The sequence below is a fragment of the Durio zibethinus genome, chromosome 2 (assembly GCF_047325235.1).
Source record: "Durio zibethinus cultivar Kanyao isolate XHJ-2024 chromosome 2, ASM4732523v1, whole genome shotgun sequence".
NCBI classification, from domain to species: Eukaryota; Viridiplantae; Streptophyta; class Magnoliopsida; order Malvales; family Malvaceae; genus Durio; species Durio zibethinus.
In genome coordinates this window covers 35,030,967-35,057,349 of record NC_143163.1, presented here as the reverse complement: position 1 = coordinate 35,057,349, position 26,383 = coordinate 35,030,967, and the positions used below count along the sequence as shown (strand labels likewise).

Below are 26,383 nucleotides of genomic sequence, written 5' to 3'. Positions count from 1 at the left end.
TTATTAATAAAATCGTACTTGATATGACATATCTTATAAATATTATATATATGTGAAATTATTCTCTTAATTTTTATGAATCATGTCAACATGAGCCATTAAAAAATAGTACCGAGACGCGTCTTGACACCTCTTGTTTTGGCATTGCGCATCGAATAAATCGATTGTTGTTCAAAAATATTAAAATATTAATCTTTTAAATAATTTTTATATTTAAAAATTAAATTTAAATAAAAATATATTTTACTTGTTAAATAATAATTTTTAGATTCGAGCTTCAAAATTCTTATTTGAAATCCGGCTCGAGAACCTGATCCACGGATCAAAAGAATAACCTGATTCATTGCCATAATTATTTTGTTCATTCTTGAAAAATAGATCTCCAAGCCTCGGTGTGAGGACATATCGAGGACAAATGGTTTCTCCTTGGAAAAAGAAAAAAAAAAAACCCCCAAAAAAGGTTTTAAATATACAATTTAAGTAACAAGCAAACGGAACTACTAAAATGCCCATTGCCTTACCGACCCTCTCCCAAAAGAAAAAAAAAAGTAGCCGCAATGAAAGACGACATGCTCACAAGCCACGTGTCATAGAAGCGGGGTTTGCCGTTATCAAGGCCACACATCGACGGACTTACTTTCTTCTAGTACTGCTGCTAAATGCTAAGTAAGTTACTTACTTCCCAGGCCCCTCATTTTTCTTTAAATACCTCATCCATATCACTTATTCCATTAACTTTCTGCTTTTGTTTCCCCTATTCTTTCTTCTTCCCCGGAAGACAAATAAAGTAAATTAAAAAAGATAGGGCAAAAACCATCCGAAAATGGGGAGGAGGAAGGTGGAGATGAAGCGAATCGAAGATAAGAGCAGTCGCCAAGTTACCTTTTCAAAACGCCGCTCCGGCTTGATCAAGAAGGCTCATGAACTCTCCGTTCTCTGCGACGTCGAGATCGCTCTCGTTATCTTCTCTAGCCGCGGCAGGCTCTACGAGTTCTCTAGCGCCGACAGGTACGCTTTTCTCCCCCTCTCTACTCTCTTTTATCGCTTCGTCTCCCTCTCTTTGCTCTGCGTTTTGGTTTCTGAGAGAGTCTAACGTAAAGTCAATTATAATTCAAACAATTTTAATAGTACTACCAAAGCTTATTTCTTTTTTGTTTGTTAATGTACGTTTTCGACTTTTCCTTTCTTTCTATATCCGTGCACTTTATATATATTTCTATTCTTTATTAATGCCGTAATTGATCCCTAGGGATCTAGAACTCTTATGTTTGGGAACTCAAGCGCTTTTCCATTATTTTATGTCTAGAATGGTGAGTCCTTGTCTTTAAGAGAAGCCGATTTAGTTCTACCTTTTCTTTTGTCTATTACCATATAGTTTATTATATTTTTTTAATTGGTTGCTCGTATTAAGTATGCATGTTTTTTGTTTTTGTTTTTTACTTTTTGTTATTGTATTTTAGTTTTATTTTATTTTATTTTTGTTCTCGTATGGCTTCTCTAAAACGTGGTTCAAACTTAAAAATTTAAGGCATCTTTAGTCATTGCTTTAGGATTCTTTGATATTTGCTTTTGCGTAAAAGAGTTGTTTCCTGTTGTTCGAATTCATCATTCAAGCCACAGTGAAGATGCCCGCAAGCTGATTTGTGTTGGTCGGCTTTTCTATTGACTTTTGATATATTCGTACGTAACCACGTTTTCTCTTTCTTTTTTTTTTCTCATCTTAGATTCTTAGGAAGCAACCTATTTATATATTTTTTTGTCTAATTACGAAAAAAAATAAGGCGTTTGGTCCATTGCCTGTCCCTCCAGAGCTGTTCATAAGGTTTTTCCACGTTTGATTTTGACCAAGTGAAACATTAAACATGACAGATAATTGTTGAGGATAAGTTGGGACTACCAGGAAGTGAATCGATCCATTTGTAGTGGATTAACAAGAGGAAGGCTGCTAGGCTCAGTGCAAGAAAAATGCAAAAAAATAAAAATAAAAAATAAAGGAGGATCTTGATTTATGATGAAGAACCAAAGTGGATGATCAATATTTTGCAGTAAGTTGAGGATTTTTTGAATGAATTAAGGTGCAGGCTTTGGTCATGAACCGTTCGAGGGGTTTGATTCTATTGGCCAGAGTTTAAATCTTGACTCCTGTTGAAACTTGGAGGTCACCATGCATTAAGCATGACTTGAGAAGTTATTTAAATGGTTTTAGGAAACTCTCGATGTTAGGATTTTGGTTTTTTTTTTTTTTCTTTCAAGCAATACGAAAAGAGAGAAAGGATTATATCATCATAGTTGCAAAAAGTGATGATATCTTGTCCTCTAGGGAAATTTATCATAAACTATTTGAGGAAAATTCATTGAACTTTGGATACAAACCTCGACATCTCGGCCTCAAAAATAATATGCAAGTAAACATGGTTTCCACAAGGTGTTAGTTTGGTTTTTGAGATAGCAGTCTAGTGTTTAGGCCTAAAATATATGCACATGCGCTTGGTTATATAGGGTCTGCAACGAGGCAATTGGGATGCCAAAGTCGTAAATCTCATATAAGTATGCAAGTTCCTTGAGAGTAGTTATTTACTTGTTTGATAATTAGTGGGAAAATAAAGATTTAGATAGTCATTTGATGATTGGTAAGTAGATATCTCAACTACAAATGATTGTTGGAATTTTAGCAAAAATGTAAGGCACCAATGGAGAAAGTCTGAGAATGAGTTATAATGAAATAATTAGGATTTTGCCCCAAGCTACTTTGCCCATTGAAGAAGAAAAAAAGGACATAAGTTGAATATTGGGTTGAAACTGAATCAACAAATAGACTTGACATAAACAAATATTGGCATTACATAAGAACTAAAGTTGTTTATAAAAAGAAGATTAAGAACAAGGTATAATGGATTAACGATGGGGAAAAACCATGTGATATAAAAGATTTTAGTTGCAGTTCTAATCAATATGGGTACTATTGTGATTGCAGAAAAGTTACAAGCAAAATTATTGTTTTTGATATGAGATTGTACCTGGCGAAAGATGTCATGGATGCAGTGAATAGATGAAAATTTTTCATCGTCATTTATAAAGAATAAATATATTAGACATGGAAATGTTGATGATAGTTCAATTGTTTCTTCATTTCAATGTCAGTGGTTTTAACTTCCACAAATTTAGTAAATTGCAAATTAGAATTAGAAGCAACTTCGTGTTCCAAACTAGAAAGAGGAAGTATCAAAATAAATATAAAATAGCAATAAGTCTAGTGGACTTTTGGTTAGAAGGTTCTCAAGGTTAATAGGTGATATTCTTCAAGCAAGTAAAACTATTTGGTCGTGATAAGTGTTTTTTTTTTCCCCCTATCATAGGTCAAAATAAGAATATTCTACTCACAAGGGTGCAAGGCAAGAGTCTCCTTTATCAAGTTGGATTTTTTCTTATTGGGATATTTCAAGAGTAAAATCTTGAATACACCAGATTATCATGGAAAAGTGCATCATTAAGATCACCCTAAAAAAAGTTAACCTAGGCAAAGCTTGAAGAAATACATAATCATCTTATGAAAAAAGGAATATTCTTCAACCCAACTAAAAACATATGAATGATTTAAAATTTGCTTAAAAATTGGAAATTAGTAAATAAAGTTATCAAACAAGGAAGAATGGAATGTGTTAAGCATCTGGTACATGAAAGAAGTTTAATGTGCCATAGCCGTTTGAGATGAAGAATGGTGCTAGGTGAATAGAATGGTCATAAGGATAAAGGCTAGCCAATTCCCTTTTTGGAGGTTCAGTGTAAGGGCTTGAGTTCAAGTTGTAGTTGCATTCCATGCATAGGATGTTATAGGTTACGGGTTCCATACATTTCCAATGGATTTGTACATCCCAATAGAGTCTTTCCTCTAAATAGAGGACAAGGTTCCAATGGAGGCAATCTAGGTTCCCAGCTCTGAATTTTGCATGCTTGCTCTTAACCCAACTTTCAAGTTAGCTCTAGACGGGAGGTTGATCAATTCAATGAGTGGCTGAAAACTGAAAGAAAGTTGATGAGACATATTCCCCATTATGAATCTTAGTGCAAAATAGGAATCCAATAACAAAAGATAAAAGCTTTAAAAAGTTAAAAGCATTGAGTACCCTCCGAAATGCCTCAACTTTTTTAGGACAAGTCCGAGTCAAATAGCAATTATTTGAAGCACTTTTTTTTACTCTATTTCAAAAACCTAATGACTCAATCATATGGATATGTAAAATACATGATTTCCAATCCTATTAGGAAAATGAGGGAAACAAATAATCAAATTAAAGTGAGTAAACAGAATTCTATACTCCATCTCATAGATACATATAGAATTCTGTGGAAAACCGTATTCGATGAAAGTCGCATGTATGGCTTAAAGGGAGATCTTTCATACCTTTCAAGAACCACCCTACAATATGAGGTCTGTGGAAACTGAATTTATATTAAAAAACTGCTTATTTTGAATTATACAAGAATCTTAGGTTTATATACAACTAACTAGGTGTTAAACTAGGAAACTAAATCTTCCTTAATTCTAGGGATACAAATACTTAATTCTAGAGATACAAATATAAATATACAGATTACAAGATTACAACCAGCTGTAAATAAGTGTGTTCTCACACTCTCCCTCAAGCTGGTGAATAGGTGTTTTTCATTTTCAGCTTGAAAATAATTTCTTGAAATGTTGCACTGCTAAGACCTTTAGTCAACACATCTGTAAGTTGACCCTTGGTTGATACATAAGGTGTACAAATCAACCCATTGTCTAGTTTCTCCTTTATGAAATGCCGGTCTACTTCAATGTGTTTTGTTCAGTCATGTTGCACAAGATTGTGTGCAATGCTTATTGCAGACTTGTTATCACAGTAGAGTTTCATTGGGCCATCCCACTTGATCTTCAAGTGTTCTAGGATAATCTTTAACCATAGTAGTTCACAAATTCCTTGAGCCATTGCTTTGAACTCTGCTTCAGCACTTGATCTTGCCACCACATTCTGTTTTTTACTCCTCCAAGTCACAAGATTATCACCTAAGAAAGAGCAGTAGCCTAAGGTGGATCTTCTATCAGTTACTGAACCTGCATAATCAGCATCTGTATATACTTCTAGAACTAACCCCGAATTTCTTTTGAATAAGATACCTCTCCCAGGATTGACCTTCAAATAATGCAATATACAGTAGATAGCCTATAGGTGCACTTTTTTAGGACTATGCATAAATTGACTTACCACACTCACAGCATATGCTATATCAGGTCTAGTATGTGAGAGATAAATGAGTCTTCCAACTAATCTTTGGTACATCTCTCTATTTACAACAGCATCTTCATTAGCTTCTCCAATTTTATGATTAGGATCTGTAGGGGTATTTGTAGGTTTACATGCAAGCTTCCCAGTTTCCTTCAGAAGATCCATCACATATTTTTGTTGTGAGATAAAAATACCATGCCGTGAGTGAGCTACTTCAATTTCTATGAAGTATTTCAATCTTTCTAGCTCTTTTATCTCAAATTCTCTAGTCAAACACTGTTTTAGAGATTCTCTCTCTTTTCATTATCTCCAGTTACAATTATATCATCAACATACACTAATAGAACTGTGACTCTCCCTGAACCAGAGTGCTTGATAAACAATGTGTGATCTCCTTGACTCTGTTTATATCCCATTACTAGCATCACTTTGGCAAATCTCCCGAACCAAGCTCTAGGAGACTGTTTAAGGCCATATAAAGCTTTTTTTAGCCTGCATACTTTGTTTGCTTCTAGATGACCTCCAAATCCCGGTGGAACCTTCATATATATTTCTTCTTCCAAATCACCATGTAGAAAAGCATTCTTTACACCAAATTGTTGAAGCTACCAATTGTAATTTGCAGCCAATGATAACAAAATCCTAACTGTATTCATCTTGGCAACTGGAGCAAAGGTTTCTTGGTAATCCACTCCATAGGTTTAAGTGTAGCCCTTAGTCACTAACCTGGCTTTATACCTTTCAACAGTACCATCTGCCTTGTATTTTACAGTGAAAACTCATTTACACCCCACTGGATTTTTTTCTTTAGGCAACTCTACCAATTCCCACATTTGATTTTTCTCTAAGGCCTCAATTTCTATTTTCATAGCTTGCCTTCATTTCTCATTAGATAATGCCTTGGATAATATAGTTGGAACAGAAATAGTGTTAGGCTCACAAGAAAATTTTTGTGGGATGGTGAGAATTTTTCAAATGACACAAAATTAGATATTGGGTATAATGGATGCTTGGTACATTCTCTGGTTCTTTTCCTAATGGAAATAGGCAAATCATAATCACTAGTTATAATTTTAGGAGATTCATGCTCATTTTGAGAAACAGAGTCAAACTGTAGTTACCTCATTTTCAGAGTTAGGATCAGATTCTTGGACTGGCACTAGTTCAGGATCTGGAACTTTCCTTCTTGAGTACACCTGTAATTTCTTCATAGAATCAAGAACAATATTATCCTTTGTCACATCTTTCATATTTGGAATGGGTTCAGATTCAAATTCAGTATTTGACTTGGCCTCAGTAGAAACAGGTTTCGACTCAGAAGAATTAATGGGTGTAAATGTTGAAGAAAGGGACAAATTAAGCAAAAAAAAGTCTTTATCTTTATCTTCTATGAATGAAGCTTTCTCTTGAAGACAAGGTTTGAGTAAAAAATGGTTTATTTTCTTCAAAAGTGACATCTGCAGACACAATTTTTTTGGTAGGAGGATGATAGCACTTATATCCTTTTTGAGTTGAAGAATACCCCACAAAAATACACTTAATCGCTCTTGGATCTAACTTTTCCCTGTTATAACTGTGAACATAAACAAATGATGTACAATCAAATATCCTAGGTGTGAGATTGTTTGTGGTATTGAGGTTGGGATAAAATTGTGAGAGTAGTTCCATAGGAGTTTTAAATCCCAAAACTCTTGAAGGTAACCTATTTATAATGTGTGTGACAGTGAGAACAGCTTCCCTTCAATAAGATTTAGGTACATTTGCTTGAAAAAGAAAGGCTCGGATTGTGGCTAATAAATGGCTGTTTTTCCTTTCTGTCACTCCATTCTGCTGTGAAGTATTAACATAAGATGACTCATGGATAATTTTTTCTTTTTGGAAATAGGTGGATAGACTCTGGTTGAAGTAGTCTCTTGCATTATCAGACCTAAATCTCTTGATTCTCACTCCAAATTGATTTTGGATCATGTTTTGGAAGCTTAAAAACACACTATTCACATTTGATTTGGATTTAAGTAAAAAAATTCAAGAGACCCTAGTACAATCATCTATAAATGAAACAAATCATCTGGCATCAGAAATATTAGGAATTGTAGAGGGACCCCAAATGTCACTATGAATCAACTAAAAGGGAGTAGAACTTCTTTTGTTATTGATTGAAAAAGACACACGTCTATGTTTTGCAAATTCGCAAATATCACAATGAAAATCTTCAACATTTAATCCTTTAAACAAAGAAGGAAACATGTTTCTCAAGGTTCCAAAAGAAAGATGTCCAAGACGAAAATGATAAAGCCAGATTTTGTCTTTATTGGAAGATTTTTCAAAAAGAAATGACAAAGGTAAACTATTTTTGATACTACTTGTGTTATTTGATGTCTCAAGATAGTATAGTCCATCCTTTTCCTTAGCAAGTCCAATCATCTTCTCCGAACTCTGGTCCTGAAATTCACAATAAGAAGGATAAAAAAGTTACTTTGCAATTCATATCTCTGGTAAGTTTTTATATAGATATCAGATTAATAGACAATCTAGGAACATGAAGAACATTTTTGAGAACAAATGAGGGATTAACTTGAACATCTCATAATCCTGCCACTGTGTTGAGCGAACCATCAGCAACAACAATTTTCTTATTACGAGGACACAGGTTATATGTACTAAACTTTTGCGAGGAATGTGTCATATGATCATGGCTCCTGAGTCAATGACCTAAGAACTTGTAATAGACTTAGCCGAGACATTTAATCCATGAGAACTGGCTAGAAACTTTACCCAAAGAACATACCATAGTAGGCTTTTCAAGGATTTTCAATAAGTTTCTCAGCTTTTCAATCTCTTCCTTGTTGAACTCTCCTTGTTTTTGAGACATCTGTAGTACTCCAATGATTTTTTCAGTTAACGTTTTCTCAAATTGGGTGGTAGTGATATCTTTCTTTGAAAGGGTTCGGCAATGAAGGCCTAAACAGGATTCGGCAATGAAGGCCTAAAAAAGTTAGCAATGAAGGCTGAAAATTTTGCTTCCTAAAAAGAGCCTATAGCTCTGATACCATGTGGAAACTGAATGTATATTGAAAAACTGCTTATTTTGAATTATACAAGAATCTTAGGTTTATATACAACTAACTAGGGGTTAAACTAGGAAATTAAATCTTCCTTAATTCTAGAGATACAAATATAAATATACAGATTACAAGATTACAACCAGTTGTAAATAAGTGTTTTCCCACAAGGTCAAAAAGTCAAAATAAATTATTTTAACCCTTAAAAAAAAAAAAAAAAGAGGATTCTTGAATCCTTTTCATGCTCACATCACGTCGAGGTACTGCTAAAGAAAAAATTGCAAAATCTGATCCAATTTATCATAATCGATTAGTTAACATGCTGGTTAACCGTATTCTGAAACGCAAAAAAAATCATTGGCTTATCTAATTATCTATCGAGCCTTGAAAAAGATTCAACAAAAGATAGAAACAAATCCACTCTCTGTTTTACGTCAAGCAATACATGGAGTAACTTTTGATATAGCAGTAAAAGCAAGATGTGTAAGTAGATCGACTCATCAAGTTCCCATTGAAATATGAACCACACAGGGAAAAGCATTTGCCATTTGTTGGTTATTAGGGGCATCTCGAAAATGTTTGGGTCGAATTAGTAAGTCGAGTAATTTCCTGAGTCTGTGCAAGCCATTGAGGAATAAGTGGATTTCAAATCTCTTTTTTATAGAATATTTAGTTAGACCCTAGCCTAGATAGAATTCTTCCCTTGTAAAAGGAGGGTCTTGGCCTAAGCTTCCTTTCCTCTTTCCTTCCCATTCTTCCCTGAATCTTAGGCTTTTTAGATTTTATTTGCTTTGCCCTCTATTTTTGCCTATCTTGCTTATCACTTTTTAGAAAAAGGATAAGCCATTCCATTGTAAGTTCACTTGGATAATGTGCTATCCTTTATAGGGGTTTCCTTTATTTGCTTTGTGTTGGGTGGATTGCCTTGAATATTTATGTTTTGTACCCTTGTGATTCAACTTTCCTTTGTTGATGGAGAGAATGGCGTTGGTATAGAATCTAACAACAATTCTTCCTGTGCATTTATCAATTCCTTCAAACAAGCCCTTTTAGCTTCAATCCTCAATTGAAGTGAACAAAAAAAGTCAAAAGCTTTAGTCCTCTTTTTTTTGTTATAGGGTTACTTATATTCAATAGCATGGGATTCTTTAGCAGCTTTAAGAGCTAAAGTTGAAAAGGCATGAAAGAATATAGTCATTGCTCATCTCTCCATTTCTTTTGACGGCATGAGCTTGTTCAATGCCACAACTTTATTCTATTTTATTTAATAAGGGAATTGGCTGCCATGAGGTTCTTGTTTGTAGTCATTTGTTTATCACATAGTTGACCTAGTATCAACCCCCTCTTCCAAATTCGCTTCTATGGGTCAAATCACTTTCATCAAGAGTTATCTCTTAGACTACGCTGTTTTCAGTTTTGTTACCTAGACACTCATCCTAAGTGATAGCAATCTTTTCCGGTTAAACAAACAATTTATAATGATGATAAGTATTACAAAAAAGCCAATGCATTAGGTTTCTCCAATAAAATAAACTATATAAAAAAGAAAACAAGATAATGCTAATATAATCAAAAGGACAACAAAACCTGATTACACATCAACTCAAATTTGTGCAACTTACACTAAAAAAGAAACCCATCAACTCTAATTTATGCAACTTACACTTAAAGAGAAAATAAGCCCAAGCACCTGGTGGACACTAAAATTAAAAAAAGCAAAACCATGAAAACTTTGGCAAACAAGGTTGCCTAGCCATTGATGCCAATATAGTGACAAAAAGAGTGGTTAAGTACATGGTTTCAAATTTTACCTCATATATTTGTTTGTTCTATACTTTAATGAGAAAAGAGACATTGTTAAGAGTTAAGTGGTGCAGTTTCACTTTTGTTAATTTTGCAATGCTGCTAATACTCTTATTAGGTTTCTCTGACAATTCTGTATTTGCATTAGGTTGAACATCTTTACATGATATTGAAGCATTGGCTGTTTGAAGCATTAGGTGCAATTGTTTTATTATCCTAAAAATTTAAGATGCAAGGACCAAGAATTTAAAATATGGTACTTAACTAGAGCTAGTTTTTAAACTATATGGCAATATTCACAATCACCAATTGCATTTAGAAGCAAAGTCTAGTGGACAAAATCATGTTGTTAGTAGGTGCAAATTTAGTAAAAAGTTAATACTGATGTTAGGTTGAAGGATATGTGAGTTGTTTAAGATTTAGGAGGGTGGAGATTGTGTAAATATGAGAATGACAGCATTGGCGTAAAACTTTTAAGAAGCTTATGATTATGAGGAAATGATTTAAGCTTTATTGTGTTCACTTGGGTGTTAAGTTGCAGATATTGCTTTATTAATGAAGGAAACTGACAACATATGGACTACTATGTCTAGGTGTAAATATGATGCGTCGCATATGTTTGGTCTTTTATCAAATTGAAATTGTTTATTGCTAGTAATCAACAAAAAAATCTATTGCTTGCTTAAATGTCATACAATGGAGTATTACCAAGATTTCAAAAAAAGAAGTCCTTTTTTAAACCTAATCTAGTAACTTTTTGTTCTTTTTTGCCTTAAGTTGATTTAGAGGAATTATATTAAAATGATGGTTTAAAGCTTGATACCAAGTCTTTGACTTTGATTGTCATATGCTTTTATAGACATTCTTAAAGGAAAATGGTGAAAATCACTTTTTGATGGTGAAAACTAGTAGGCTTACGTTTAGTGGTGTATGCAAGTGCACTAAAACCCCATGTAAATGTAAAATAGGGGTGTAAACATTTATAAATGAACTTTATTATGTTTGTGATCTGTTCGTTTAATTAACAAATTCTAAAATATTGTTCGTGATCATCTGTTAAACTTGATAAATGAATAGAAACTAAGAGTGTTCACAAACTATTTGTTGAACACTCTCTTCATTCACACATCTATGTTTAAATGAACCGAACATGAATGAACTTTGCTTTGTTCATGATCTGTTCGTTTAATTAATGAATTATGAAATGTTGTTCGTGATAGTTTGTTAAGTTTAATAAACAAACATAAATGACAAGGAACCGAACTTATTCACAAATTGTTCATCGAACGTTCTGTTCGTTTACTCTTCTAATAAAAACTAATGCAACAAGGGGCTTATCTCGTACATTTGGACCTTTGCTCGATGCACTTAAAAACCAGCTTAATAAGTTGGTTCAAAATTGGGAGTTATCTATGAAAGATATGTCTAACTTGGTTGCTTGCTCCTCTTCCATTGGCAAGTAGATGATTCCCATTTTAGTTTCCTATGGTCAAGTGGGCAAATTACTTCATTGTCATATGCTTAGATACCATGCAGATGAGATTCTATCATTGGTGGAGTCCTCATCCCAACAAACAACCTAGAAATCAAAGCTTAGAACCTATAAATAGTTTATTTGTGCCTTATACTCTTCCCACCCTTCCCCATCTTCCTTTTTCTTGAACAGATGAAAACTATCAAGTTTTGAACCTAAGATCTCTCTCTTTTCTTTTCTTTTGTGGGAGACGTCTTTACATATTCTTAACATTGAGAAATAGCATAATAGCATAAATGATGGTACAATTGCAATCTTTTGTTAACAACATGGAAGCAAGTTAATTATTGGCTTAGAATTAACAGTTGTTATAATATTGTGGTGGATGCTAATTCTTGAGGAAACAGCTAAGGTCAACATTGTTCTTTCATATCTATTATATGGGAAAAAAAGGATAGGAGATAAAAGCACACCAAAACTTGGTGGTGGATGGTATTTAAACTTGTTCAAGGTTGCTTGTTATAGCAAATGGGGAAAAGAGGGGTGGTTGTGGAATCCTAGTGTGCTTCATCAATTTTGCAAAAATAGAAGAGATTGGTGTGGGAATGATTCAAGAGGAATTTTGGTACTATGCGAGGAAGTTACCTATTAATTAGTAAAGCTCTATCACAAAATTTGGTCTGAAAGAACGATAATATTCACTTTCATTTTTCCATTTTTTCCCTCTCTATTCCATATTTTAGGTTTGAAATGTGGGCAGTTTTATTCTGTACAATATAGGTTTGACTAGTTGTTTTTGAAATGTAAATCAGTTGATCCTTAAGGATTCTTAGATGAGTTTTGGTGATAAGTTCTCTGGTTTTGGCTGGTGGAATGATATTGGTGCCTACGTGCATTATGGTATTCAAATGTTGGGGATTGGGATACTGGTATGCAACTTAATAGAGTTTTTCGTGAATGGAGTGAAACAGGCTCTGATGTGAAGGAATTTTGCAAAAGAAGTGATGCTAGGAACTATATATTCTAGTTCTATCCTCGGTCATTTATTTTTACTTTAATTGTTGACTTGTCCCTTGTGAGCTCACTTGTATTCAGTAATCTATGCCTAAAACTTCTTTCACTACTCCAAGTACTACATTTACTCTTCTTTAGGCCTTAGTTTAATTTGCCTAGTCAGCCCTTTTTTGTCAATAATGTCAATGTATGAATATTCCCCCATGAACATAACATAGATGTTGAACCTCTTTGTAAGGTTGCCTTATACAACTCGTCAAGTTGATATCTTTTGTAGCACTGTCTTCCAATATATCATATAAGATAGCATATCTTTATATAGAATGCTCAGGACTTGCACAACTTTTTCATGGAAACTTGTTTTATGTAATACTAAACAGTTTTGATCTACTTGTTATTATGATTAATGAGATTAAGCTTTTTCCAGTTTGGCCAAGATTCTTGAACGCTATCAGAGTCACCATGAAAAGGAATCTGAGGCTTCAAAAGATGTTAATGAAGCAGTAAGTGATCCTTCTTCTTTCTACAGTGAGCTTAGTGCTGTCCATCACATGTTGAGAAACATCTTTTTTGAAAGAGGTATCAAATGATTTATCAATTGCTCATACTTGTGCAGTTAAGATTCTGCATGACTGGTTGCTGGTGATTGTGTACCAGAACACCACTAATAGGAAACCCTTGTTTATCTAAGAGCTCTTGGCTTCAAAGCTGATTTGTAAATGAGGTTCTAACAGATATAGATATCTTGTCAATCGACAAAGTGTTTGAACAGTGTGATCAGTGTTGGCCCAACTACCGTTCAATAATTGCTTTCATAAGCTTGCACGAAAATATGAGGTTGTGCAAATAACTGTAATTGTCAGTTTGTCTGCATGCTCTCCAAAGTACCTTATGCTCCTAAGTGCTAAATTAAAATTGGTTCAGCCATTCTTAGGTCCTTATGCTGCTAATTAAAGGATCATAAATAGCTCAGTTGCTTAGACATCCTTGATCCTTGACACTGATAAGCAATCAGCCAGAGCTTGCTTCACTGTAATTTTACCAATACGTTTAAGCCTAGGGTTTGGGTTTCTGTTGGGTGAATTTGTTCTCTAACTACATTGATGCTGCTTGTAATTTGCATCCTAGTATTTTTATTAGTAGTCAATGGTCATGTTCTCCATATGCTTTAAACATGATTCTTCTTATCTCAGATAATGGAACTATTTAACTGCCTATTTGCCCTTCAGATAATGAGTAAACTGAAGTTTTCTAATCAAGAGGTTTTATTTTAAAAAAAGAACAAAATGGACTTACAGATCAATTAGTCAAGCTAATGAGGAGTTTTGCCATTTTAGATTGCTCTGAGCTCCTAGGTGTGGTCTATTCAGGTATTTCTCGTCAATAATAGCTGTCAATTTTTTTCTACAGCTCCTTTCACATACCGAGCTACTGCATATAGTTCAAAGGTGACTTTCTTATTGCTTAATGGTACACTAAAAAGTTATCATACAAGTTGTTGTTTTAAATATTAGTATGTGTTGACAGCCAACTGGAAGAACCAACTGTTGAGCAGCTGAGTCTGATGGACCTTGTACACTTAGAGAAACAACTTGATAGGGCACTTTACGAAATAAGAGCTAGAAAGGTTAGTATACCATGTTGAGGAAAATTTGGCATATCAGGGTAAATATCTTGTGTAAGCTACTTAGTTTGTTCAAAGAAATCAGATCTTATGCTTTAGCTACAGTTTGGAAATATCTTGCAAAACCTCAACTAACCATTCACCCCTTGTTCTATAGTAGCGTACATTTCCCTATCACTCTCTTCAGTTGCTAGCTTTCATCCGAGCTTGTACCATAGAGTTGTGTTATAGAGGTGATCAAATGTATATTTGATTCTTCCTATTTATTGACCACCTGCTCGGTTAAGTTATGCTCCATTGCAGGGTTTAGCAGCCCCTATAAGTGAAATTTTGCTGCTGATACTTGCATTATCTCTGCATTTAAAACTTTTTTTTTTTTTTTCATAAAACAATTTTGACAGACGTTTTGTATATTGAAATCCATGAATATTGACAGATGTTTTGCCCCAGGTTTGAAACAATGAAAGTATTTCACATTGAATTATTTTGCCCACCCCTTACTAGCATCCTCTTTCACTATTATGATCTAACAGATTGAACTCAGATTCTAAATTTGAGCAAGTTGGCATGTCAAGAGAATCTAGAAGATGATTGCCAACCAAAGAATCAACTTAATCACCCAAGTCACTGTTTTATTTTACTGGATAGGCTTCCTTCAGCACAAGAGAGGGAATGGGTAAATCTAAAACGTGATTTCTGAGACATAGTACATCATTGACTTCTGATGCTTTTGAAAATTATTCCACTACAAAACTTTAAGTGACTTTCTCCAGTAATATTTGTGCTGTGCACATCAAGTATGAAATCTTTTGTTTGTTCCTGATTTTATTGGACAAGAATGCTGCTATGTGATATGGAGACCTATTCTATCTGTATGTTTATTGAGATTCTCACCTGATCAAGTTTTTCTGCAGACACAATTAATGATGGAGTCCGTACTGACCCTCCAAGAAAAGGTATGCAACCATTGTTCTTGGCTTTACCTAAATTGTGAAGAACATCCCTGTTGGGTTCTATTATTTTATGATGTTGCAGGATATTTTAACCGTACTAATATAGCTGTTTGCAATCAGTGTAATAGAAAATTTTCAGCCTATCGTGAACCAGAATAGGACCATTCTAAATCACCCTTCCCAGGATTTCATTTTGCTTGGCTCTTATTATTTTCTTTATCCATTGAACTTAAAATCATAACTTGGACTCTTGCACCTATGAAAACAACCCCAAAAACTATGAACAATCTCATCGTTGCCCCTATCTACCATGTGCCTTAGGCTTGATCACATTTGAATACGGCAGAATAGTTTTGTTTGCAATAAGTCTCTTTCCTGGATTCCCATTGCACAGAAACTTTCATATTAAACATTCCTTGCATGCTCTTACAGTTAACAATTTTCAGATCTTCAATATAGGACTTTTATCTTATTTTTATTTATTTATTTTTGGTTTTTGGAGTTTGGGGTGCGGTGCATCAGTATAACCTTACACTAGATGTATTAATAGATAGTGAGCTCATACGACAAATGCTATTGTTCAAGTTCTTGTTCAGCACCCTCATAGTCTACCAGCAGATTTGAAGCTTGTAGATGTGTTCTGACAATTCTAAATCTACATAATACAAGTATACAACTTGATGTTGCTAAATCTATATAATATATATGATCTGATCTGTTGTTCAACTTAGTCCATGCTGTCGACTTACGCTACCAAGAAGCTCCTAACAGGATGAATCGAATATATCTTTGGTTGAACAATTAATTTTCCGGTTACTTGCTAGACCAGTCTTTCTTTAGCTACCTCAAAATCCGAATGTGTGGCTACCACTACTCTTTTTCGGTCCTCAACCAACTAAATCATTGAACCGTAAGTTTCCCCTGCTAACCCTAGTTCTCTAGAAATATCTACTGAATTGGTAAATTGGTAAAATAATAACAACACGAAACTCTGCAGGGGAAGTTTGACATGGCTAAAAGTAGTTGCTCTGCCGATATAATCACACATACTGCCTCCTTCAATCAAACATATTTGTTCCACTAGGGGTCAATACAGAAGCAAAGATACAACTGATGACACAAGTCATCACAGACAAGAAAATTATTGAAAACACGTATAGAGGAACAGCTGAAACTAGAGAAACACAAGCACAAACGTAATAGCAAGACACAGGATAGGACAAGTAGTTATTTAACAGTGCCATTTTCCTTGGATTTGGTGTTCTAATCGGTGACCATTCCTCTTTTATGCAGGAAAAGTTGCTGAAAGCAGAAAACGAACTTTTAGAAAGAGAGGTATAAGATTTTAGATTTTCTAGAGCTAATCTATATGCTCGCCATTAAAGCAGACAAACAATTATTTAGAAAAAAGAAATACACAAGAAAAACTGAACAAGCATTGGAGGATGATGTTCTTGTGACTTACAGATTGAAGCAATGGAAAAGAATGAAGATGACAGGATTGAAGTGGTGATAGGGTTCAGCCATCCCGAACATTTGGGTCATCAAAACCAGCAGCAAACCCTTAGTTTGCTTCAATAAGACGGTTAGTTGGCCTATTATTGTGTGCTTTGCTCAATGGGTGCGATGGAGCTATTGCCACTGAGACTGTCACCTTTTAAGCACCAGCCACTAATAGGTAACCAAACCAAAAGCATGCAGAGATTATTATGTGGCCGTAATAAGCTTGTCGCCAAGTGATTTTATTTTAAATAATTTTTCCCTCTTCCTCCCTTCTCTCTCTTAGTGGATCCTTATGCTGTCCAACCCCCCTTGTAATAAGTCTCAGGGAAGTGGGAACCTCTCAAATACGTTTCTTTCTAAGACTTTGCTCACATATCTGCCATTTCTGAAATCAAACCTACGTTGTCACTTGTAAGGGTGTATCCATTAATAGTTTCTTGTTCCTTAGGCAATATCATCTCTGTCTCTCGCGTTTGCTCCCATCTTTGTGATGAATAATGCTGAACTTTAACTATTTATTAATATAGTTAAAATATACTAATAAAATAGGCGGCACCGGTGCTTACTGCTGCTGATATATTTAAGTACAAGACCATTGTACAGATATTTTATGTTCTTGTTTGCCCCACACACTTGCTTTATTAAACACGTGTAGTGTACTCTGGAGTGGACGGTACTCTAACCGATCAGCTTGAGTGCCTTATCCTCCTCCAACGAAAACAAGACAACACAGTGGTTTTTATTTCTTTTTAGAAAAAAAGGAATCATCAAAGCCTACTTCCACTGTACCTCCATTACTTTAGGCGTACGCAAATAGGAAATCCATTTTATCTACCATTTACTACTCCTGTATACTGTCTTTTATTACTCGTTCTCAGGTTGTTAATTTTTACTAAATTTAAAATAAAATTTTAATTTTAATATATTTAATATTAAAATTTAAATTTTTTTATAAAATTAAATTTCATAATTTTTAATATAAAATATAAATTTAAAATATAAAAAATTTAAATTTAAATGTTCAAAAAATATATAATTTTGAGATATTTAAAAAAAAAAAAACGAGGAGAGTAATTGCTAATAGATAATAGCTACTGGTAAATCATTAGTACTCAACTCCTCATGTTCACCAAAGTACTAGTGTTTAGTTTGGTTACTTTCATATTTCCTCTATTTCAGAATGATTATTTAGGTTTGAGCTCCATTTTAACTTAATTGTCATTTGAAAAAATAATTTCAAGTAAAGATGAAATTTAACATTTATAATTTTTAAACTATGATTTTTTAATAAAAAATATTCATATTTAACTGAATATATTGAATATTACTAGTACTTACATCGATGAATTTGCATGTGTCCAAAAAAAATTTTTTAAAAAAATTTGAATAAGAATTTTCACTTGAACATTTCTAAAACTTTTTTCTGAACATTCGTCCATTGACAAATTAGTAAATCTGTTAGCTTACATATATTATAAATGGATTGGACACCTCCAAAAAAATATCTTGAATCCATCACTGCATACTTATATAAAGACTGTAAATCAACTTATCAAAATTTTAAAAATGTTTAAATTAAAAATTTATTGAAAAGATAAATAAAAATGGTTTTCAATTTGAAGTTAAATATAATGTAAAATTTTTCTTTGAATCATTGAATGAGATGATGAGGCATGTTTAAGGGTTAGGTTTTCTGTTTAGGTCCAAATGTCGGCTTAAATTTTGAAAATATTTGAATAAAAAATTAAGATTCGTTAAATGTATTTTGATATAATTTTTAATATCATTTAAATTTTAAGATGAGTTTTAGATAAAAAAATTAAAATTTAAACTTGACTCGATTCGAATAAAATATATAATTAAAATATTATAATTACATAAATATATATATATATTATTTAATATTTTTTATTTTTTTATTGTACAAATTAGATTTAATATGTCGTTTAAATTTTACTTTTTCAAATTCAGTTGAACTTAAAAAAAATTTGAAATTAAAATTATTCAATGGAGCCTCAACAAATATATAAATTATTAATACTAATTATGGCTCAACTCAAAATCGTTCCATGAACACTTCTAAAGATGGTTGTTTTTTTTTCCTCTTTCTATTGATTTATCAAAAATATATATATTTTTATAAACCATGTTAAAGTTTATTTCTTATCATTCACGATTTTTAATTTTAACAATATTTATATCAAATTAAAATCTAAAAATATATATCTAAGATTCCTTTTATACAAAGTTTTAAAGAGGTTTTCTAATCAATGACGATTTTAAATGCAAGGAAATATGGTTATAATAAGAATTTTTTTTTTTAAGTAGAATTCTGTAAAATGTTGTAATGGGACAAGCAGAGGGTTTATTTTCATAGAAATTAATCAAACACTCACTTCCCCCACAGAAATCTTTTAGTTAAAGAAATTGATTTTTTTTCTTTATTAAATAATTTCAATTTGACAAAATTTAAAAAAGGTTAATGGTTTTTTATTCAATAAAAAAGTCATGATTTTTTTAAAAAAAAATCGGGAATGAAACTTGAATTATTAATTTATTAAATATCATTTAATGATTATATAATTAATTGAATTAAGTTTAAAATTTTTAATTGTTGTACTTACCACTTATCAAGACAATTGAAATCTTAAGGTTTTAGTTATATCAATATATCTCCTCTCTTAGATTTACTAGCACGTACCACTAATAAGTCTATGTTTTTATACAAGCGATAGACAATTAATGATAAGTTTTAAAAAGAAAATTATATAAAAAAAAGTATATTTAATAATTTATATATTTATATTTGTTTATTTTATATTTAATACATATAAAATATAAAAATTATTTATTATGATTTATTATTTTATTTTTATTTTGATGTTATTAAGCAAAATAAAAAAAAAAAACACAATATGATTAACCGCCAAAATCAAAGTTAGAGTCTAACCCTAAGTTATATTTATGAATTTATCCTTTCTTCTTAGAAACTTCTATAAATTACAAGTGCAGCATATTGGATACTGCTGCTAGCTTATGGACATGGACAAGCCACAAGGTATCCTTTTTGGTCATGGCGTTGGAATTTCACCAAAAAAGTAATGGTCAGGGGCTTTAGAAAGCATTGATGGGTCGGGTTGGATTTTGGAAAAGCTCTGTTCAATGCCCTGCCCTATAATATTTTTACTAGATTATGACATTTATTATATTTATTTTATATATTACTGTGATTTTAATTTGAGTTTCATGGCAATTATTCAATGATTTTCTTCTCTAATTTTCCATTATGACGTTTCCAAATAAATGAATTACTCATATATTTTGTATTATATTTTATATATTATATATCGGCAATATGATTTTTAATATCAACAGACGATATTCGAGAGTGAATGGATTTATTTAATAACTAGATTATAACATGTGTGATATACCAAATAATTTTATTTATTTGATATGAATATATATATTATTTTTTTAAAAAATTATATTTAAATCTTTAAAACTCATGACATATATAAAATTTATTATATTGACTTGTCATTAAAAAATAATTTTTTTGAAAACAATAAAAAAATTTATGTCTTTCATTTGGATATTTTTGTTTACAATAATATTTATACATCGATAAAATTATATCAAATAAAAATAAAGTATACATTTTTTAAAATAAATAAAAAAATATTATTGAATGATAAATTAAATAATAAAAGAAGTATTAACATATTTTTCGTTTTAGTAATCTTGACTAAATTATTATACAAAAAATAAAAAATGTTAGAAAATATGTAAACAAAGAAAAAATAAATTAAAAAATATTATTTTTATAATAAAATTGTGATAACAATAAAATATATCTTGAAAAAAAGTTATAAACAAAAAAAAATTGTAATTGTAATAAAATATACTTTAGAAAAAAGTTAATGAAAAAAAAATGATATATAACATATTACATTTGTAGTCTTAAATTTGTAAAAGAATTTTTTAATGACAATTAATATTAAATAGATAATTTTTAAATTAATTTTTTAAAATTTAAAATGGATATAGTTAGTAATAAAGATAATATTATTTTTTTTGCATTTATTTGAAATATAAATTTGATAATTAGAGTTCAAATAGATATAATCATTTTGATAATTTTATTATTTAAAGATTTAAGATGAAAATTTTTTAAATTTTCAAAATCTTATATAAAGTTACTTGAATTTTTAATATCTTATGTAAATTTTTTACAAAGATAATTTTTTAAATCAAGATAAAAAAAGATTGTTGAAGATTTGGATAAACTTAATCTTTATAATTTTTAAACATGTTTAAAAGATTTTGATAATTAAATAATTTTTTAAATAAGATTATTAGGTAAACAACTAAAATTATTTATTAAAAAATAAATAACATATTTAATATTTTTAATTTTAAAAAATAAATTTTTAAATTGATTTGATTTTCAATTATAATTTGAATAAATTTAAAATTATCTAATTTGTAATAAAAAGAAAATATTTTATTCTTTTAAAAAATTATCCTATTTGTCATTTAAAAAAATTTTCCCTATAAACACCAATGTGATAAATTTATTTATGTATGTTGTTATATAATATATATTAGATTACTTAATTTATCACTTTTATAAATTTATTTTAATAGAACAATGGTCAATTTTTTTAATTTTGTTTGTGAAATTTTATATTTTTTATTATTACTAGAAAAAGTTATCTCGCTATATTGTGATGAATTATTTTGCTGTCAAAAAAATTTATAATTTATAATTTATTAATTTTTTATTATTTTAAATATAATTATAATTATTTTAATATAAAAATAATAAATAATAAAATAAATAAAAAATATTAGAAAAGTATTAAAATTAATATATATATATATATATAGTATTTCATATATTGTGATTATAGTTTTTTGTTAATTCTTATATTATATTTTGAACGTTGTATTTTTATTAATCATTTGATCAAATGTATGATTTTTAATTTATGGTAATTTATAAACTTTTTAATAAAATTATTTTAATCTTTTTGTTACATCTTTTTACATTTATATTTATCATATTTTTTTTAATTTTTTTATTATAGTAATTTAATATATAGTAAAGTTTCATCTAATTAATTTAATGTATAAGTTAATATGGATATTATAATAATTTTCATAAAATGTCACGTGTCAAATTTTTATAAAATAATAATAAAGTTACTTATAAGTTATATGTTAGCCTTGAACTGATCTTTATTTTGAAATGATAAAATATTAAAGCTAAATAAACTTGATCAAGATTTTGAAAAAGATTTATTTAGTACATGTTCTTAAGTTTTATATTTTGTTACTAAATAAATAATATGATTTTCAAAGCTTAAACAAACTTTTCTTTGTTTTCATATTTCTCAAACCAAATCTATCTTTAAAGATTATTTATTTGAGCTTAAATGAAAGTTCAATTATTGTTTTTAAAGTGAACTTATTCATTTTGAACTTAATACAAATTTGATAATATTGGTTTTGAGAAATAGATTAACTTAAGAAAGCTGTTTTATAAGAACAAAATTTTTTAACGTTGAACTTGTTTTATTTTTCTGTATTAATTCACAAAGTCTTAATATTTAAAATTTATATGGTTGGAAAGCTCTTTAAGTCTACTTTCTAATAGATTAAACAAGATCAAAATCTAAATATTTTAAGAAAAGATTTTAAATTTTTACTAGACACACTATAGTTGTCTAAAAACTATATAAGGGGTAGATTTCAAAATTTACTATAATTCGTATTTAGTGAATTAGGTGTTAAACTTTAAATGGATAGAAAGCTCTTTAAGTCTAGTTTTTAAATCTTCAAACAGTTTATAATTTGGATTTGTATAACTTAAGATATGATCAAATTAGTAAGTAGAGTGCAAAATAAAAGACTATCACCAAATATAGATAGGATCGATCCCCTCTATAAGGGATCAATTACTTTTTCAAACAGAATGTTCTTAGGACTGAAAATCTAAAAAATGGATTGATCCTTCCACATAGGGGATCGATCACCCCATTAACCAATCGATCCCTTACAAAAAGGGATCGATTGGTTAGGCTATTTTTAAGTGAAAAATGATTCAAAACATGAACCAATCGATCCCTTAAGCAAAAGATCGATCGATTCTGGGTGCAAGCACACCAACGGCTATTTTTTCATGATTTCAACGGGCATTTCTTCACTCCAAGCTTCCCTAACGATTATTTTTTAAATTTCTCTATAAATTAGGCACTCTAACACACTAAAAGGATTGATGAATTAAGAGTACAAGAGCCAATAAGTCATATTTTTATGCTCTCAAAGAATCAAAAGTTTTTAGAGCTTCAAAGTTCATATCTTTGTATTTATTGTATCCAAATTATATTTGTTGTTCATTCATCATTTTCTTGTACTTAAACTTAGCAAACACTTAGCCTTAGAGAGGTTGTTCAATTGTTTGCAAAATTACCTCTGATATATAAGGGTGAAAGAGAACAAAAGGTGAGGTATCCTCTTGATATTGTAAGGGTAGAGGTTGTTATCTAAGCCTTAAGAAAAGATAGAGATTTAGTACAAGATAGGCTTGTATCTTGTAAGAATTTTTTTTTAATTAATGGATTGAAGCTTTGGTGTGGACAACCAAGAGAGAGGACGTAGGTGCCTTGTATCTTGTAAAATTTTTTTTTCAATTAATGGATTGAAGCCTTGGTGTAGACAACCAAGAGAGAGGACGTAGGTGCCTTGTGGAGAAGAATCAAACTTCTATAAATCGTTGTGTTTGATTTCTCTATCCTTATCTCCTTGGAATTTATTGTTGTTTATATTTGATTTTAAGTTAATTAATTATTATTGTTAGCATTATATTTTCATCAAAAGTGCTTATTATTTTAATTTTCATTCAATTATATTTAAATCATTTGAAGAAATCCAATTCACTCCCTTCTTGGATCACCATCTCACCTATAAAGCTAATAATTGGTATCAGAGCTTTGATCTCTTTTTGTAAGTTTAACCACCTTGAATAAAGATCCTATGGCTCAATTTTGGTTTCAAGATGGTGTGAAAATCTTTAAAGCTCCCATGGTTGATAAATTTGAATTTTACGAATGGAGAAGGAAGATGAAGATGTTCATAATGGCCAAAGATTTTAAAGCTTGAAATGTGGTTGAAAAAGGGCTTGGAATTTCTTCAAATGATGCAAACTACATGAGGTAAATAGTAGATGATGCAAAGGTCAAGTACATTCTCTATGGAGCTTTAGATGATTACAACTTAAACTTAGTCTCAAAATGCTCAACCTCAAATGAGATATGGAGAAAGTTGGATAAGCTATATGAAAAATAAATTTTCAATCAACATGTACCATGTTTCATGGCTATTGATGAACCAAAGGTAACCTCTAACTCTTGTGATTCAAACTCTTATACTTTTGATAAGTTACAAGATGCTTACAATGATTTAGTAATTGAGTTTAAAAATATGCATTTGAAACATAAAAAAATATTTCAAAATAAAAAGTTGAAAATGAATTTTTAATGAATTCAAAGAAAGATTTGGAAAAAAAAATGATAAATTGAAAATGAATTTTGAAGCTTGTCAAAAAAGAAATGAAATGCTAGAAAAAGATAATTTAGAATTGAGAAAAAAATTTGAAGTTTTGATGAATGAAAAATAAGAGCTTTTAAATAAGAGTTTAAGTAGTAAAATGATTAAATGTAATTTTTATAATTTTCATGGTTATACTATACGTATTTTTCCTATTAGAAGAAAATTTTCATTTAGAATTAGACAAGTATGGGTTCCTAAAGAAATAAAAGATTTGCTCACTAACGCTCAAGAACCCAAAGCAATTTGAGTATAAAAAATTAAATGAGTTTGTCTCTTGTAGGTATGCTATAGCAAGGAGCCACAATGTGAGAATGAATATTGAATACTCTAAACACACAATGGAGTTAGATAACCTTTAAATTTTTATTTGAAGAGAATTTGAAGTTGGTTACCTATTTTTGATGAAATTTGAATACTCGATTGATTATGCAAAATTTGGTTAACATTGATTACAAGACATATGTTGCATAATCTTGAGAAATGTGAGCTTACATTGAATATGCATTTATTTTGCTCTTAAGTATGTTTGATATGCTTGTTGAAATTGTTTGTGGTGTTAAATTGTTTGAGCATACTTTTGCTGATAAATATATTTATTGATTTGTGATTGTTAAACATACCTATATGACCATGATGTTTAAAATTGTTCATATTTGTTTATAATGTTTGGATCTTGTGAATTCTTTGAACTTGATTATGTTATACATAAGTGTTTTAACTCTTGATTTGTGATTTTAAAAATTGATGATTATCTTGTGCTCAAATAATATATATTGATGTTTGATTGTTCATCTTTTGACTTCTTATAAAATAATCTTGAAGTATGATTTAATTCATTATCCTTATTAATTCAAGATTTATTTCTTCTCTTGTGTTTATAAATTAACGAACTTTATGTACTTAAGTAATATATATTGATTCTTTGTTCATCTATATTTTTGGTCAAGGTATGTGTTCATATGATGATTGGTTCAACTTGACCTTAATACTTGTGATTTGAAAGTGTTTAAATTATCTATTTTTAATTTGTGAAATACTTTTGTGAAATATGCTTATTTTTATGCTTAACCATTAACCAATCGATCTCCTACAAAAAATGATCGATCGGTTAGGCTATTTTCAAGTGAAAAATGGTTCAAAACATGAACTAATCGATCCCCTCAAGTAATGGATCGATCGGTTCTGGGCGTAAGCACACCAATGACTACTTTTTCATGATTCCAACTGGCATTTCTTCACTCCAAGCTTTCCCAATGGCTACTTTTTCAATTTCTTTATAAATTGGGCACTCCAACACACTAAGATGATTGATAAATCAAGAGAGCAAGAGCCAATAAGCCATATTTTTATTCTCTCAAATAATCATGATTTTTTAGAGCTTAAAAGTCCATATCTTTGTATTTATTGTATCCAAACTATATTTGTTGTTCATTCATCATTTTCTTATACTTAAACTTAGCAAACACTTAGCCTTAGAGAGGTTGTTCAATTGTTTGCAAAATTACCTTTGATATACAAAGGTGGAAGAGAATAAAAAGTGATGTATCTTTTTGATATTGTAAAGGTAGATGTTGTTATCTAAGCTTTGAGAAAAAGATAAAGATTTAGTATAAGATAGGCTTGTATCTTGTAAGAATTTTTCTTCAATTAGTGGATTGAAGCCTTGGTGTGACAACCAAGAGAGAGAACATAGGTGCCTTGTGGAAAAGGACCGAACGTCTATAAATCATTGTGTTTGATTTTTCTATCTCTATCTCTTTACAATTTATTGTTGTTTATATTTGATTTTAGGTTCATTAATTATTATTGTTAGCATTATATTTTCATCAAAAGTGCTTATTGTTTTAATTTCTATTCAATTATATTGAAATCATTTGTTTAGGAAAAATTTGAAGAAGTCCAATTCATCCCCCAAGTTTCATCTAATTAATTTAATATATAAGTTAATGTGGATATTATAATAATTTTCATAAAATGTCACATGTCAAATTTTTATAAAATAATGATAAAGTTATTTATAAGTTATACTATCAAACTTTAGGAAAAAGTAATTGAATGTATATTACGACTTG

At 30.5% G+C, this 26,383-nt stretch overlaps 1 protein-coding gene across 1 annotated transcript; it reads left to right on the top strand.

The window, feature by feature from the left end:
• Positions 1-692: 692 nt before the first annotated feature.
• Positions 693-17,284, top strand: LOC111318011 (agamous-like MADS-box protein AGL70). The gene is made up of 7 exons (XM_022920616.2): positions 693-1,008; positions 13,042-13,117; positions 14,025-14,062; positions 14,142-14,241; positions 15,153-15,194; positions 16,485-16,526; positions 16,659-17,284. Exons 1-7 carry the CDS (start codon positions 824-826, stop codon positions 16,770-16,772), a joined length of 597 nt encoding a protein of 198 aa, XP_022776351.1. The 5' UTR covers positions 693-823; the 3' UTR covers positions 16,773-17,284.
• The last annotated feature ends 9,099 nt before the right edge of the window (positions 17,285-26,383 follow it).